This window comes from Coturnix japonica, chromosome 3 (genome assembly GCF_054131305.1).
Source record: "Coturnix japonica strain WE chromosome 3, WE-NBRP24, whole genome shotgun sequence".
NCBI classification, from domain to species: domain Eukaryota; kingdom Metazoa; phylum Chordata; class Aves; order Galliformes; family Phasianidae; genus Coturnix; species Coturnix japonica.
Window position 1 is genome coordinate 86,084,422 of NC_140665.1, and position 16,661 is coordinate 86,101,082.

At 43.8% G+C, this 16,661-nt stretch overlaps 1 protein-coding gene across 2 annotated transcripts; it reads right to left on the bottom strand.

Annotated features, from left to right (window-relative positions):
- Nucleotides 1-3,626: 3,626 nt before the first annotated feature.
- Nucleotides 3,627-11,058, bottom strand: CLN8 (CLN8 transmembrane ER and ERGIC protein). 2 transcript variants are annotated; one of them, XM_015859345.2, is made up of 3 exons: nt 10,843-11,032; nt 8,581-9,275; nt 3,627-7,511 (listed from the first exon to the last, which is right to left on the bottom strand). In XM_015859345.2, exons 2-3 carry the CDS (start codon nt 9,121-9,123, stop codon nt 7,197-7,199), a joined length of 858 nt encoding a protein of 285 aa, XP_015714831.2. In that variant the 5' UTR covers nt 9,124-9,275; nt 10,843-11,032; the 3' UTR covers nt 3,627-7,196. The 2 variants fall into 2 exon arrangements, with proteins under 2 accessions (XP_015714831.2, XP_032299642.2); XM_032443751.2 differs by lacking the exon at nt 3,627-7,511 and adding an exon at nt 9,357-9,427 and having other exon boundaries at nt 9,202-9,275; nt 10,843-11,058.
- Nucleotides 11,059-16,661: the final 5,603 nt, after the last annotated feature.

Consider the following 16,661-nt stretch of genomic DNA (forward strand, 5'->3'; position numbering starts at 1 on the left):
GACACACAACAGTCCTGCTCATTTTGAGCTCCTGCAGAACTGATGTTGGAGCCTTGTAGAATGATATGTCTTCTCCATCTCCCTTATCAAACATAATGATGACTCACAATACACATAGGCAATGCTCACAAGGCACAGAACTTTACAGGACTGATGCAACTTGTAGGTTGACACTTGCCTCATGGTTGTTTGCACCTATGAGGGTTAGAGTGGTGCTGCACAGTTCAGCTGCTTTCACCCACATAGATGAGTCAGAATATGGGAATAGCTCAGCTGTCAGCAAAATAAAGCCTCCTGCAGACACTGTGTTTGTAAAAGAGCAGCTCCCTGTTATGCATTCCAGTATATACAATTGCTTTGAGAACCTAACGTATCTGCAGAACCCTTTTTCCTCCTTCACTTCTCTTGTTTGCCAGAACTGCTGGCTGTGGAACTGGAAGTCCAGAGGAGTATAGAAAGAAACAAGAGAGGTACAGGAAATTAATCCTGACAGGAAGAATGGGGGGGGGGGGGGGGGGGAGGGGGAAAGGCTTGGTTTAGCATAGATAGAGTGAAAGAGATGCATGATAATACCCTTTAAATATGTAAAGGTGTTATATAGAAGGTAACAAACACTTGGGTGGTGCTGTGTGGATCCAGAAGTCAGATGATCCTCACTGGTCTTTCCCTACTTGGGATATTCTATAATATTAGAAAATATATATATATTTCTTAAATGCAAAGTATTACATCAAAAAAGCATTTGGTTTAATAACAGCGTTGCTCATTCATTTTCTGATATGATGCCCACTGCTGCCCAGTCTTCCACATCTCCCTGAAGTGCCAGCACTAGGACTGCAGGAACAGGTAGTTCCGAGTGCACCAGTACTTACCCGGACAGCTAAGAGCTATAATACTGCCATGCTCTACCTGCAATAGCACTTCCTTCATGAAGGCTTTCAAGGACTCTTGGTTCTAAATCTGATTCTTTTTAATCTAGATTGAAGCACTGTCTATATACATAAACCTCAGCAAACAATATTCCATAGCACGTTTATTTATTTTTAACTTAAATAGGATTCATTAGGTGCTAAGGCTTATGTAGTTGGTACTTTGATCAGTATTAAAAGTATAGTTTACCAGTATGGCATTTCCCAAATTGCAGTCTGAAAAGGGATTCTCTCAATAGGAAGTTAAGATTATGAACAATTTTCTCTATGATGTCTTTCCTGAAGTCCTACTACAGGAAAAACAACAACAAAACCCTCCCTGGATATATCAAGGATGGGTCATTTGGGTAATCTGACATCACCCATCTGATAGAATTTTCAGAAATGCAGAATAATCTCATATCTAGGGACCCGCAAACAAACAAAGGTTCTATTAGAGTGGGAATATCCTTTGTAGATAAAGCAGCAAGGAAGGAAAGAAATGGCCTCCAGGGATGGAGAAAGGAAAAAGAGAAAAAAGCGACCAACAGTACAAGAATAAATCATTATGAATTAGAACAGACTACAGATGTTTTTGGCCTTGGGAGGTTTGATGTCCTAAAAAGGGATCTCAGACTCCATCTCAGCCATCCTTAACAACAATACTTAACGCAATATGCTGCTGAGGCAAAAAGAAGAGTTAAAACACTGGGCAATTTACCCATTTGCCCAGCAGCAATCTCATCCTAGAACATCTTAATTTTTTTTCACATTTCCTAGGATTCCTGGGCAAAGCTGCTGCTTTCAAACATACCCTTTTGCCTTGTAAATGCAACTTTTACACAAGCTGACCGAGCTCGTTAGATGTTCCTTGTCTACGTTATACAAACCACTTCACCAATACTTCTACAGACTGCCTGTGTGGCTTCACTCCTCATGACATTGCAGTTATCACCTTGATTTACTCTTAAAAGACTCTGCCAGCAGAACTGCACAGTCCAGAAATGCAGGAAAGTCAATTCTCTACCTTATACATAAGAAACAAGAATTAATATGCAATTACAAGGGCTTTATCTGGCTTTTTTTTGCCCTCATTTAGTACAAGACCCATGTTTCAACTTCAGTGAACACAGTTTTGGTGACAGGGTGTTCACAAAGCGAAGTGTTTTTGTCAGAGCTTTGTGGGTCTGCATTAAGACTATTAACAACAACATAGGCCCCGATGAGCATCTGGAGCAGCTACAATCAATTACCAGTGTTAAAATCACACACACACTTGTAAGTCTGTAAATGTCACTTTTCTGGTGAAAGCGCTATCAATTTAACATGAACTAAATAACCAAAGCAGCAGAAGAAGCTAGAAAGAGAATGATATTAAGAAACAAACATTTCAGCTCAGAGGTAATGTGTACAGTATCAGATGAACCTCACATTAAACTCAGCTCTCTCTGCTCAAGTTATACCTGTATGGACTCGGAACATGCACAATAACAGCAGCAGGTGACTGCACTCTCTGTTTGTTTGCTTGCTTCTTTATGCACCTGTGAGCAGGTCCCACTCATTTCATGTTAGGTTTGTCTCCGTCACCTCGAATGTTGCTATGCTCACTGTGTCATTATCTTTGCCATTCCTCCTCACTCAGTACTGTTTTGCTTAGGGAGGACAAAAAGGCACGACATACTGCGAGAACACTTCCTTCTGTGCCACCACCACTAGCAGAACACACTAATTAGTCCATCAGAGTCTGCAATGTCTCTTCCAATACTGGAAACCCATCTGGGGGCTGTGAACTGGAGCAACAGGCATAATTTGCTTAATTAAAGACTTTCACTTATCAACCAGTGCCCTGACACAGGATCAAAAGATTGTAATTGCTGAATAACACCGTCAAAGTCAGCACACACTAATTTATTTCTGGGTTTATGGCAAGAGCTATAAAGTAAAATATATTTATCTATTAATTGAAAACATCTGAATAGCAAAAAGTTCCTTTCACAGATTATTTACAAAAAGGACTTTATTCACACAAGTACTGTTACGTATTGTTCTGCTCCCAGTCTGTACCCACACACATTCCACAGCCAGCGGAGCTTTACACATGAACATCTCTACTTCTGCTTCAATTAATCTTACGGACTTGACTCCAGAGGCAGCTACCAAAAACCATGCCAGCTGGTTGCTTGCACAGTGCATTCTTATCAGAATAGTTGAAATGCCAGCAGTGATGCTGTTTTCCTTTAACTCACTAATGCTGAAAGGATCAGGAAATAAGTCCTGCGGAGCACCACTGAAGACGGGCACATTCAATGTCTGTTTTGCTGTTTAGCAACTGAACAGCTTCTTCAAAGGAAAAAAAAAAAAAGACAGTGGCTCATACTAAACCATGAAGCATCTCTTGACACCAACTGAAGTGTCTTCATAGTTACAGCCTAATGAAGAGATCACACTTCAAATGCACAAGCCAGTCATTTCAAGTGATACTTTTTAGTACGCACTCACATATGTAGTGCAGCTTCTACCGTTTAACCACATAACTGAACTTGCTGATGTTAAATGATGATGAGGGTATAATAATTTACAAGGTTGTAGAGCTTCTTCCATGGACACAACATCATCCCTGCTCAGTTTGGGAGAAGACTGCAAAATAAGTCATCTTTCAATACACGCACTATAAAAACAGTCGGCTACAAACAGCAAGTAAAAACAACAACAACAAAAGAAAATCAAAGGCCTTATTTTAATCAGCAAATGAAACTCATGGTATACAACTGCTCAGTGAAATACTTTTATTCACGTACTCGGTGTAAAGATGCATTCAACAAATACTACGTCGTATGAGGAACAGACTTGAATTTATTGATTCATTAATACTTCTAAACTCACTTTAAGTGGAATCTCCCTGAGGTTAAGGAAAGCATCTTTTATAACTGTACAACATCAATAGCTGACCAGTGCTACTGGGGGGAAAAAAAAACTGGACATGGGCATTTAACAAAAGAAGAGCTCAACAGTAAATGATAGAAACTGTTAGTTGAAGTAATTGCTGGAGTACTGAGACTGCTGCTGGACTGTGACCAGCACTGCAGACAGGAATAAATACCACAGACAAGTTTTGGAAAAAAACACAACACAAACAGAGGAAAATAAGCTCTGATTTAGGAATGTATGAAGACAGAATTGGATGCTTGGATAGAGTCCAATCCTTAGATCAGACATTTTGTTGCTTCTTCACAGAACAGCAGAAACACACACACACACACACACACAAAAACCATACCCCAAACCAGTTATCTTTAGCACAAAAAAACCCTCCAACCCTTGAGAAGACACAAGCAGCGCTCCTCAAATACACCTGCTCAACAAGAAAGCAGGATAAAGTATTGCACAGTCACCTAGGCTAGCAAAAATCACCCTAAAATGCTATGCAAAAGTTTACCAAATCATGGCAGCAGCACAACCTGTGACCTGATCCGACCCCCACTGGTGTTGATAGCAAATTTCTTTCTATATCATATTGCAGATGACGCCTTAAAGAAGCCCCAAAAGCCTGGGATTAGTTTCACAATAACAAATTTCTAAGCTAACTGTAGCTAGTCTTTATGTGGGGGGAAATGCGGCACTGTAAGAGTAATTAGACACTAGAACCCACAGTGAAGAAAATAGATGCTCTGTGTAACAGAACTCAATGTCGTCTGCTTTCGTGTTCTGTTCTATTTCTATATGGATGGTAAAACCCTCTCACCCTTCAAACCAAAAGGAATATAAAGTGAATGCTATTATTTGTATTATTGCATAGAGCTCCTGCTCTAGCAGGTCTAGCAGCATTGAGGCTAACAGGTGCATATATACCTGCATACATATATATATGTGTGTGTGTATATATATATATACATATATATGCATAGGGAATTAGGGAATACAGTAACCTCCTCACCCACACAACATAAAAGATGTTCCCACCAAATGTAATGAAATAGGCTTGTTTACACCAAGGTAGTACTCTCCTCCTCCCCCAACCTCCCCTCTGCCATTTTAAACACAGTGCTCCCACACAGAGCAGGACACAAAGCTTCATACTTATGTCTCAATCTAAAGTTCTTCACAGCTTCAGCTTGTCTGGTTTTATTACTTCAGTAAATAAACCTCTGTCATATCACAGCATATGAAGAAGTTTCAAAAGCCGTGTGTTTTTTTAATCTCAACAGTACATCAACATTAATTATGTATCCTTGTCACTCTCCTGCCAATAGATGTCACTCTATTCTATCACGATCTTTATACTCTGCTGTCCAAAACTGTATCCAGGAATAACTATGATTACAAGTGAGAGAACAACCTCCACAACTTGCCATACCACTACCCAAAAGCTCTCTGTTCCCGAGGTCAATTAAAAACTTAAAAATACGGCAGATAAAGTGCAAAGAACTGCTAAGCTTACCTTCTGTGTTCTTAAAAGTAGAATAAAACACTACAAGAATTAAAGAACTTCTAAAAGAGGTGACACAGGCTTTTCTACAAAGATGAGTGCCCCATCCCTGCAGGCAATCAAGGCCAGGTTGGATGTGGCTCTGGGCAGACTGGTCCAGTGGTTGGCGACCCTGCATATAGCAAGGGGTTGAATCTAGATGTTAATTACGGTCATTTTCAATCCAGGCCATTCTATGATTTTATGACTCTGAGTCACCTCAGATTCAAAAACTCTCTAACTAAGAGGTTTACCAAAAATAAGAGGAAGTATAATAGGAGCACTACTGGAATTAAGTGCACGTTTATTCATTTGTGACCTACAAAGATAATCTTACCCATCAGCCAACAAACTTCTCAAGGATTAAGCAGCCGTTGACTCTTGTCTTTCATAGATTTCAGGTCCAGAAAGGACCACCAGAATTACCTAGCATGACCACCAGCACAATGAACAGGTGTTCGCACTCCTCACCACATGCATGTTCACAGAATCACAGAATTGTAGGAGTTGGAAGGGACCTCTAGAGATCATCAAGTCCAACCCCCCTGCCAAAGCAGGCTCCCTACACCACGTCACACAGGTAGGCGTCCAGGTGGGTCTTGAATATCTCCAGAGAAGGAGACTCCACCACCTCCCTGGGCAGCCTGTTCCAGTGCTCCGTCACCCTCACTGTAAAGAAGTTCTTCCGCACATTTGTGCGGAACTTCCTATGCTGTACTTCCATCCCATTACCCCTAGTCCTATCCCAACGCACTACTGAAAAGAGACCAGACTCACCACTATGGCTCCCACACCTCAGGTATTTATAAACCTGGATCAAGTCCCCTCTCAGCCTTCTTTTCTCAAGGCTAAACAGACCCAGTTCCCTAAGTCTCTCCTCATAGGGGAGATGCTCCAGGCCCTTCAACATCTTAGTGGTCCTCCGCTGGACTCTTTCCAAGAGATCCCTGTCTTTTTTGTACTGGGGAGCCCAGAACTGGACACAATATTCCAGATGAGGCCTCACCAGGGCAGAGTAGAGGGGGAGGATCACCTCCTTCGACCTGCTGGACACGCTCACTTTAATACACCCCAGTATGCCATTGGCTTTTTTGGCTACAAGTGCACACTGCTGGCTCATGGTCAATCTGTCGTCCACCAGGACGCCCAAGTCCCTCTCTGCAGAGCTCCCCTCCAGCAGGTCTTCCCCAGCCTGTTTATGTTGGTCTCATACTGAAGGCAACCTGGGAACTAGAATTCCTTTTGACAGCAAACACTTAACTGCCTCTTTCTTTTCATCAAGTGCACTTAAAGAAAGACCCATAAACTTGTCCACAACTGCATTCTGCCACTTGACCAATTGATCCAGTGGGAAATATTTAATGGCATACAGGGATCCACAACATACCCTGTTTGGTGTCAGAATTGATCTTAATCTTCTAAACAAAATCTTCAGTAGCAGTATCTCCAACATATGTGAAATGAGAATAAAGCTAAATTAAATTCAAGCTAAGATTAGTGGACAAAATAGCTATAAAGCCACTCTGAAGCATTAGGACAAAGGATACCATTAGAGCATGTCATTGCTAAACCATGAAATACTGTCTAAGTACAGGCAAAACCATTGCTGTAATTCTTTGCTAAGATGCTAAAGATTTATGTATATGTACATACGAAATACAGACAACGTTTTTAAATACTTCTGATGCATAGTGAATACTAACAGCAAGGAATGTCTGTATGAATGAGTTTCTTGCAAAAGCTTCAATTTCACAAGCCAATTAGTTTGCAGTGTTTTCTTCTGCTGCAGTCCAATATCCTACTAGGAAACAGATGTTCTGGTGTTACATCCTCTTCTTTTGAGATGTTTCACCATTCAACTTTCCATTTTCTGTCGCTTTATTTTCAAAGTTCCAGTCAGTTGGGCTGAGGAGCTGCAGAGTTTTTTTGTATGTCCAGTATGGATTAAGTATTAATGTGACGGCAAATAATCCAGAGAATAAAACGATAAAATGGAGAAGTCCCAGATTTTCTACCACAGAATTCCAGTTGAAAATACACACCCACCACATGTGGTAAGTGAGAATCATGCGGCAGTGGAACAGGTGGATCATTACCCACTGATTTGCCTTCCAGAAAAAGGTATTTGCGCAGCCAGCCTAGAAAAACAAGAACAGAAAGCATGCAGAAGTGTGATTATTAATTCAAGATAAGTAAAGAATCCCCAGAACTAAAGTAATTCCCCAACCTTTGCATACACATCCCCTCGGGCATTTTTTCATGTAGAGCTATGATAAAGCACACACATACATCACTCCAAACTCAGGCTAGCTATAGGCTGTCTCAAGCCATATGCACACAAGCACCACACAGAAGACTACGTGCAGAACTGTCAGGGTCGTGTTTCTGTACAAGTAGGTAACACAGTAACATGAATTGAAAGACTCAACATGAGCCAGCAGTGCGCTCTGGCAGCCTGGAAAGCAAATGGGATCCTGGGCTCCATCAGGAGAGGGGTGGTCAGCAGGGATAGGGAGGTGATTGTCCCTCTCTATTCTGCTCTTGTGAGGCCCCATCTGTTGTACTGTGTCCAGGTGTGGAGCCCTCAGTACAAGAAAGACATGGAGATTTTGGAAAGGATCCAGAGGAGGGCCACAAAGATGATCAGGGGGCTGGAGCACCTCCCCTATGAGGACAGGCTGAGGGAGTTGGGTTTGTTCAGCCTGGAGAAGAGAAGGTTGTGGGGTGACCTCATTGCAGCCTTTCAATACCTGAAGGGAACTTACTCCCAGGAGGGGAGTAAACTCTTCGAAAGGGCTGATAATAGCAGGACTAGGGGAAATGGTTTTAAGTTAAAAGAGGGAAGATTTAGGTTGGATGTTAGGGGGAAGTTCTTCACTAGGAGAGTGGTTAGGCCCTGGAACAGGCTGCCCAGGGAGGTTGTGGATGCCCCGTCCTTGGAGGTGTTCAAGACCAGGTTGGACGGGGCCCTGGGCAACCTGATCTAGTAAATGTGTATGTTTGGTGGCCCTGCCAGGCAGGGGGGTTGAAACTACATGATCCTTGAGGTCCCTTCCAACCCGGGTCATTCTGTGATTCTGTGAATGTCAGCTAGACAAGCACAGCCTTGCTCCAAAACTATCTAGGCAAACTGTTCACATTATTTACAGAGAAGTGAGATGCATGAAAACTGTTACAGATGACATTTGTAAAGTCTCAACTTCTTACCTTTAGAAGCATCCAGGAAATGCAGGTTGAGGGAGTACTCATCTCCAGCAACATTCCCATCAAAGGTAGGTAATGGCCAGATTTTACATTGATTACTAGACCAGCCAAGCCACCAAAAGCAAGTAAGTGATGAACCACCAGGAACACATCAAAAGTTCTAAAAATGATGTTGGACATATGAACGGCTACATTTTCAAGCAAGAAAAATCCAGCAGCTATTAAACAGTTAAACCAGCTCCACTTTTGCTGTGAATACACCTTGTCAGCGTGAAAAACGGGATCTATGAGCAAAGCCCACAACCCAGCAACACAGCTCTGAAGTCCAAACGCACCACGTGTGACTGCCATATTCCAAAACACCTTCTCCTTTGCATGCAAGGCACGGTAAGTGGTACTCATCCGGGAAGATAACCAGTGAGACATAAGAAATACACCCAGGTAGACTAAAAAACCAGCAGCTAAAAATGTCAAACGAACTTCCCATAAGAGATAGTCCCAGTCAAAAATGGTCCCAAACACTTGATCGCTGTTTGCAGGATTCATGTTTTCTTCCTTTATATTTTTTTCCCCTTTTAATAGAACCAGGCCTTGCAGGGGGTTTGGTACTTCTCACTCACACTGTACAGTCTCCTTCACACACCTACTCAGCCTCCGCTATTATGCGGACCAGCAACCATGAACTCTTTTTTTTCCATCTGGAACAAAAAGAAAAAGATAAAGTGAGTCTTATTAAAAAGTCACCTGTATACATGTCTCCTAAACTATACAGAACTCACTTTCATTCCAGTTACAACTTCAGCTCTGCTGCAATTGGGCACAGTCATTCCAAAGACAGGTATAGATGAGCCTGATTTAAGCAATGTGTTTAGGATTAGCAATCAGTCTGCTAATTCTTTCCTAGCACAACATAAACTACTAAAGCAAAAGTAGAAGAAAGAGGAAAAGCAAGAAAGAGGAAGGGAAAACACAAGAAGCAAATCCTGTTTTCTTACAAAGCTCACATTTCAGCAGCAGTGTGCTGTCACTAACCATTATTCTTTTACTTTTTTACTTTATACTCACTGATTTTTCCACCACTACTTGTGTCTTTGGGTGCAAATTGGAACCTCACAGACACACTTGGAACATGAAAACAGAAAAGCTTATCCTAGTACATGGGTCCACTGACACAAATGTGTTTTCAGGATCACACAGCAAAACAAGACAGCAATCGGTTTCCAAACATTACATGACTTTCCAACAGAAAAACCAATTCCAAAAGTGCAACAGGAGTATGGAATGCAGACGAGCAGCATTAATATGTATGATTAACAACATCAGCATAATTAACTGAACAGTCCGGCAGTCAGTGCCTCAAGTTAGCTGAAACTTCCTGAACACACAGCAGCTATAGATCATGAATTTGTGGCGTGGAAAGAGCTGGATAATATTTAAATATTTGTATACCGGTTCATTTTATGCATGATTTAAGATTTATCAGCCACCAAACTCACTATTATCTGTAAAATACACGAACCACAGGCAGGAGCTGGGTAATAGAGCCACTGTAACAAGGGAATACAGAAACCCAGTGATGCTCCTGCTTGCCTTCACCATGCAACAAATGCCACCCCGACCTTTGGCACCACAGAATCACAGAATGACCCGGGTTGGAAGGGACCTCAAGGATCATGTAGTTCCAACCCCCCTGCCTAGCAGGGCCACCAAACATACACATTTACTAGATCAGGTTGCCCAGGGCCCTGTCCAACCTGGTCTTGAAACCAGGGCACTGTAGGGATCTGTTCCATCTGAACACGAGGAAAAACTGATTTACTGTGAGGGTGACTGAGCACTGGTTACAGGCTACTCAGAGAGGCAGAGGAGCATCTTTTCTTAGAGATCTTCAGAAGCTGCCTGGACACAACCCTAGGCAATGCACTCTGGGTGACAGTGGTGAGCAGGGCAGTCAGACCAGAGTCCAGAGATCTATTCCAACCTCAGCCATTCTGTCCCATCCCCTGCTCGCCCTGGCCCTTGTTCCTCAGTGCCCTCTAAGACCCCACAGAAGGGCTGCCGACAACACCTGACACTCCTACACCTGACACAACGCACCCAAAAGTAAAGCCGCAGGGCCTCCCCCCATGCGATAAAGGGCAGCGACCCGAGGACACGGGAAGGGCAAGGCCAAGTCAGGGCAGGCCCCGAGAGCCCCGGCCCCACGCAAGAACCGGTACCGACAGCCGCCCCGCCGAGCCCCTAACGCAGCCCCGGCGCACAGACCTGGCTCAGCCCCGCCGCTCCTTGCGATGGCAGCCCGGCCCTCCCCGGCTCCGGGGCTGCTCGGGCGGCGAGCCGCCCCCACAGGCCTCCCGGGAGCGCCCAGTCCGGCCCGGCCCGCTAAGACTCTCGCAACAACCACCCCCAGCAACACCGGCGCCATGCACCCAGCGCGCATGCGCACGGCACACCCTCTTCCCCCTCCGCGTGCTGACCCAATGGTACGAACCGCCTGGCATTGCGCAGCTGGAATATGGCGCGGCCATACCACTGCAGCGCGGAGGGGGGAACGGCCGTGCCCATCGCAGCGGGAGGAAGGGGGCTCCTGAGGGGAGAGGATAGGCATCGGGAAGGGGTGTTAGGCTGCTCGGGTTGGAGTCACAGAATCACAGAATGACCCGGGTTGGAAGGGACCTCAAGGATCATGTAGTTCCAACCCCCCTGCCTGGCAGGGCCACCAAACATACACATTTACTAGATCAGGTTGCCCAGGGCTCCGTCCAACCTGGTCTTGAACACCTCCAAGGACGGGGCATCCACAACCTCCCTGGGCAGCCTGTTCCAGGGCCTAACCACTCTCCTAGTGAAGAACTTCCCCCTAACATCCAGCCTAAATCTTCCCTCTTTAAACTTATGCAGAATACGGAAAGGTCTCTAGAACAGCAGCCATCCTCACAGGTTTTTCCATAGCAGAAATCCAGGAGGATCTGTTGTATCTGTATTTCTGATTTCAGTTGGAAAAGAGCCTTGTTTACGAGATTGGCGGGGTCTTTTTCACCCTATCAGTTCCACTGAAATGTTACTGACTTTTAATAGGTGCCTGTTGGAAAAAAAAAAAAAAGAAAAAAGGTAGCAGTGATGTCACAGCAACTGCGCTTACCTGTAATTACACCGTGCTTAATAAAGACAGCAGGTTACAAAATGCATGTCACGGAGTGCTGCTACATGATTCTCTCCGTGGTCATGAAGAGCAGTTGTGTCACCCAGTGATTCAGGCTGGCTGGACACTGGGCAGGGCTCGGGGAAACCACGCTGGGAGGTTTCCTCAGCAGTGCTCTGAACTCATGGCTGGGTTTTAGTTGGGTGCCTATGCAGGTGAGTGAGTTGGATGATGGTTTTGCCCAGGAAAAGCTTGATCTTACAGCTGACCACGTGATTCCACTGAAAATTGATGGAAAGTAAAATAAACAAGCCACAACTTCCCTTACACAGAGCACTGGGTATAGAACAGCTGAAACCCAAACTCAGGCCTGCTTGTGCTGAAAGACCAGGCTTGAGACGTGAACGTCCTCAAGGTGTAACCTATGTTCAGCTTCCAGCCTTAGAGGTGAGTGCTGACCTTGTGGGTAGAAACCTGGGCACACGAAAAGTGAAATTACGTAAAGAGTTTAGACACGGTCAGCCATCCTAAGTGATTTTTATTCTCGATGTGAAGCACTACAGGCTTCCAGTGGGGCTTCCCTGAGTTCCTCTATAGACAGCCCCAAGGGATTCCACAGTATGACTGAAGTCTCAGGAAGCTTTGTCCACCCACCCAGACACTACCTCATTTGGGTGAGTCACATGTTGGGGCATACCTGTCACATTTCTCAAAGTAACCTAGTCTCTGTTCAAGAGGCAGCAGTAAGTGAAGGACAAGGGATTTTGGCCAAAACCATTCTTTTTACAGATGCTCATGATCAAGTGACAGAGATGTGCTGACATACACAGAACCATTCTGTTCTGTGCAGCAAGAAGAGCAAATTTGTTGTAAAACTTTGGGATACGGTCAGAGCTATTTACTAACCCTGACCACCTTCTGATGCAGAACTTATGAAAGTGGGGCCTCATGATCCTTCTGACTCACCTGGCTGCAGTGCTGGGCCTGGAGCTCCCCAGGATACAGTTGGTCCTTTGGGGCTGCCAGGGCACACTGCTGACTGAGATTCAACTGGCTGTCATCCAGAATCCTCAGATCCTTTTCAATGGGGCTGCTCTCCAGCCTTTCATTCCCCATTCTGTACATGTATCCAGGAATGTACCATCCTAGTTGCAGAATCTAGCACTTGCTCTTATTAAACTTCATGCAGTTGGTGATTGCCCAGACCTCTAAATTATCAGGTTCTCTCTGTAAGGCCACTCTATCCTCAAGGGAGTCAAAAGCTCCTCCCAGTCTAGCATGTCTGCAAATTTAGTGTGCACCTGACTCCTGGATCCCAGTCATTTATAAAAGCATTGTTGACAATTGTTCCTAAAATTGAGCCCTTGGGGACCCTACTTGTGTCTTGTGGATCGTAACCTGTACTTGTCTAGCTTTATGCTAGATATTTTATCAAAAAGAATACTGTAAGAAACAGTACCGAAAGCTTTGCTGAAATCTGAAAAGACTACATTAACCACTTCCCCTTGGTCAACTAGATGTGTTGCTGGAGCTGATGCACTGAGGGCAGGTGTTCCAGCTTCCCCAGATTTTATTTTTCCCAGAGCTCTCTTTAAGGAATTATTTTAATTTGTAGCAGAAGGCACAGAAGGCACTGTGATCATACTGTAAAAACAAGATCACGGATAGTATATTGCCTTTCTAGGTTTTCTTCTTCTCATCCGCCTTTCTTGCCTTCTCAAGCATAATCTAATTTTTTAATTACTATCAATCAGCCATAGACGTGATGTAATAGCTTAGTGTTACTTTCTGAATCTACTGATGCTACAACCATACTTAATGACAACTTTTTAATAGCTGTCTAATTATGGTAATTACAATAACGTCAAGCATTTCAAAATGATTCTTCCTGCAGTGAGGCTCATCTTCCATTGTACATCATGTTCAGTTTTTCCTGTCACAGCCAATTGAGTTGTATTCTACATCATGCTCTGTTCGAAACTCAGTTTCCCAACTAAGCTATCTTGGTTTTCAGCAACTTTTTAGAGATCTCCTGAATGCCACCACTGGAAGAGCAAAGAGCATGTCCAGCTATGGAGCCCTGTGCCTACACTTTGGGTGAACTGCTCGTTGTATTTAAGAGCTTCTTTATACTAATTGAGTAGTGACTTCTTCCAGGAGACATGCTAATAATTAAATACTGTGTTCAGTAATGTATTTATAGCTTCTTTGTTGTATCTATTTATATACAGACAGGCAGCGGTAGTTAATAAATCTTTAGTTTTATCAGTTTTTCTTCTTCATTCCCTACAATTCTGTGTCATTTTCCTAATCCCTTGAACTTTCAGAGGCAGATGGAGCCCTCTCACTGTTATTAGAATGCTTTAAATTCAGAAGCTTAGAAGATGCATGTTGAGGATGTAACGTTAAGCAGGAGGTGAGAGTATGAGCTCCCTATAGGTCCAGTTGTAGGGGTAAGGAATCATAAAATTATAGAATTGCTCAGGTTGGAAAAGGTCTTATAGATCATCGAGTTGAACCACAACCTAACCATACTACACTAACAACTCTCTGCTAAATCATGTCCCTGAGCCCCATATCCAAATGGTTTTTAAACACATCCAGGGATGGTGACTTAAGCTTATTCCAGTGCTTAACCACCTTTTCTGTAAAGAAGTTTTTCCTGATATCCCACCTAAATCTCCCCTGACACAACTTGAGGCCATTTCCCCTCGTCCTGTCACCTGTCACCGGTGATACCGGCCCCACTCACTGCAGTCACCTTTCAGGTATTTGAAGAGAGCAATAAGGTCTCCCCTCAGCCTCCTCATCCCCAAACTAAACAACCCCAGTTCCTTCAGTCGCTCCTCATAGGGGATACTCTCCAAGCCCTTTACCAGCCTCGTTGCCCTTCTTTAGACCTGCTCCAGCACCTCAATGTCCTTTTTGTAATGATGTGCTCAAAACTGAGCACAGTACTTGAGGTGGAGCCTCACCAGTGCCAAGTACAGGGGTAGGATGACTTCCCTAGTCCTGCCCACCACACCATTCCTGATACAAGCCAGGATGCCATTGGCCTTCTTGGCCTCCTGAGCACACTGCTGGCTCATATTCAGCCGACTGTCCATCAGCACACCAAGGTCCCTTTCCATCAGACAGCTTTCCAGTCACTCCTCCCCAAGCTTGTAGGGTTGCCTGGGGTTGTTATGACCAAAATGCAGGACCCAACACTTGTCCCTAATGAAACCCATACATTTTGCCTTGGCCCATTGATCCAGTCTATCCAGATCCCTCTGTAGTGCTTTTCTCCCTTCAGGCAGGTCAGCACTCCCTCCCAACTTGGTGTTATCTGCAAACTTACTGAGGGTGCACTCAATCTCCCCTCTTCAAGATCATTAAATAATATGTTGAATAGGAGCAGCCCCTGGAAGGCACCACTTGTGACCTGCTGGATTTAATTCCATTGACCACAACTCTTTGGGCCCAGCCATACAGACAGTGTTGCACTCAGCAGAGCATACACCCATCCAGACCATGGGCAGCCAGCTTCTCCACTGTGTTGGGGGACAGTGTCAAAGGCTTTACCGAGGTCCAGGTAAACCACATCAACATCTTGCATCCCTACCTTCAGTTCTACTGGAACAATACCAGAGAAGACAAGATCGTTCCTGTACCAGAAGTCTCAGTTTTTTCATGGGACAAGAAAGTTGTCCCAGACCACTCACTGCAACAGTTCTGGAGTCCAAAAGGCAGGTTTTTTTTCACACTGCTGTGTGGCTACTGTTAATGTGCACTGTGAACAGTGAGGCCTTGAAATGCGGGGAAAATAAAATCTGTTTAATAGCCATATTAAAGGAGCATTAGGGAACAAGTTTGTTTTGCTCACGGTAAGGTATCCCTTGCTGCAGGAATGTTGTGCAGGATATTTTAGATAGTGACCCATTAAAAATATCACAGAAATATTATCAATATGGCAAGACTAAGAAGCAGAATTGACTTCACACATCGTACAAATGAGACCTTTCTTTGAGGAGATCCACAAAAAACCTGCCTGATGAGGATGCAAAAATTTGTTCTTAGATCTGTGGGGGAGAGATTACTATGTCTGCTGCACTCTCATCATGACTTGTGCCCTCCTCTGACAGTCACATTTAAGTCTGCAGCATGAATATGAAGAAAATGTTTGAAAATATGCCAGTCTATCTGGCACAGCACTCAAGAGCTGTGCTGTCGATCAGTATAGAAGAGTCCTAGACAAAGTCTCTTTTTTCTTTATATACTGTTTTTAGTGGTGCCTCAGAATCTCAAGCCTGGCTCTCTGAGAGAGGAATTAATAATTGAACAGAGAGAAAAAGACAATCTCTCTGAGTAGCATTTCAAGGAACTGAAGTTATGCCTTAAGTTCTCTTCTTTTTTAATTCCTGAATGCCAAAACCTACAGCCAGTGCTACAGTGTGTCAGTATAAATAAAACATCAGCTGACAATCTTCTCAACCAAGGATGGAAAGTCGATAATACTTGAAAAGTCAAGACCCTACTGACAGGTTTTAGCCCTCTCTCCCACTCCCTCAAAAAGCCTGCGTGTTAGCAGACATAGATCTGTGCGTACACAACCAGCTTGTGCTGATCTGTCACATAATTGTATATTTTCAATAGAGTGCATCTTGATTTCTTTTTTAAAATCGAAAGTTGTTGTTTTACCACACAGTGATCTGCAGTCTGCATTCAAATCTGTGGGAGCTGTACTTCATAAACCCTATCTAAAGGAACTCTGTGGCAATACCAAATGTGTTATCTCACTTTGTTAATATTTTACACATACCCTCAAAGTTCTCCTGATTCTTGTATAACAAGCACTTATGCAGTATTCCTACATGCAAACTACGGTTATTCCAAGGACCACTTTGAGTATGCTTGTTTAAGGCATTTTGCCTCTTGGCTAACAGGAACCATACAGCTTCTT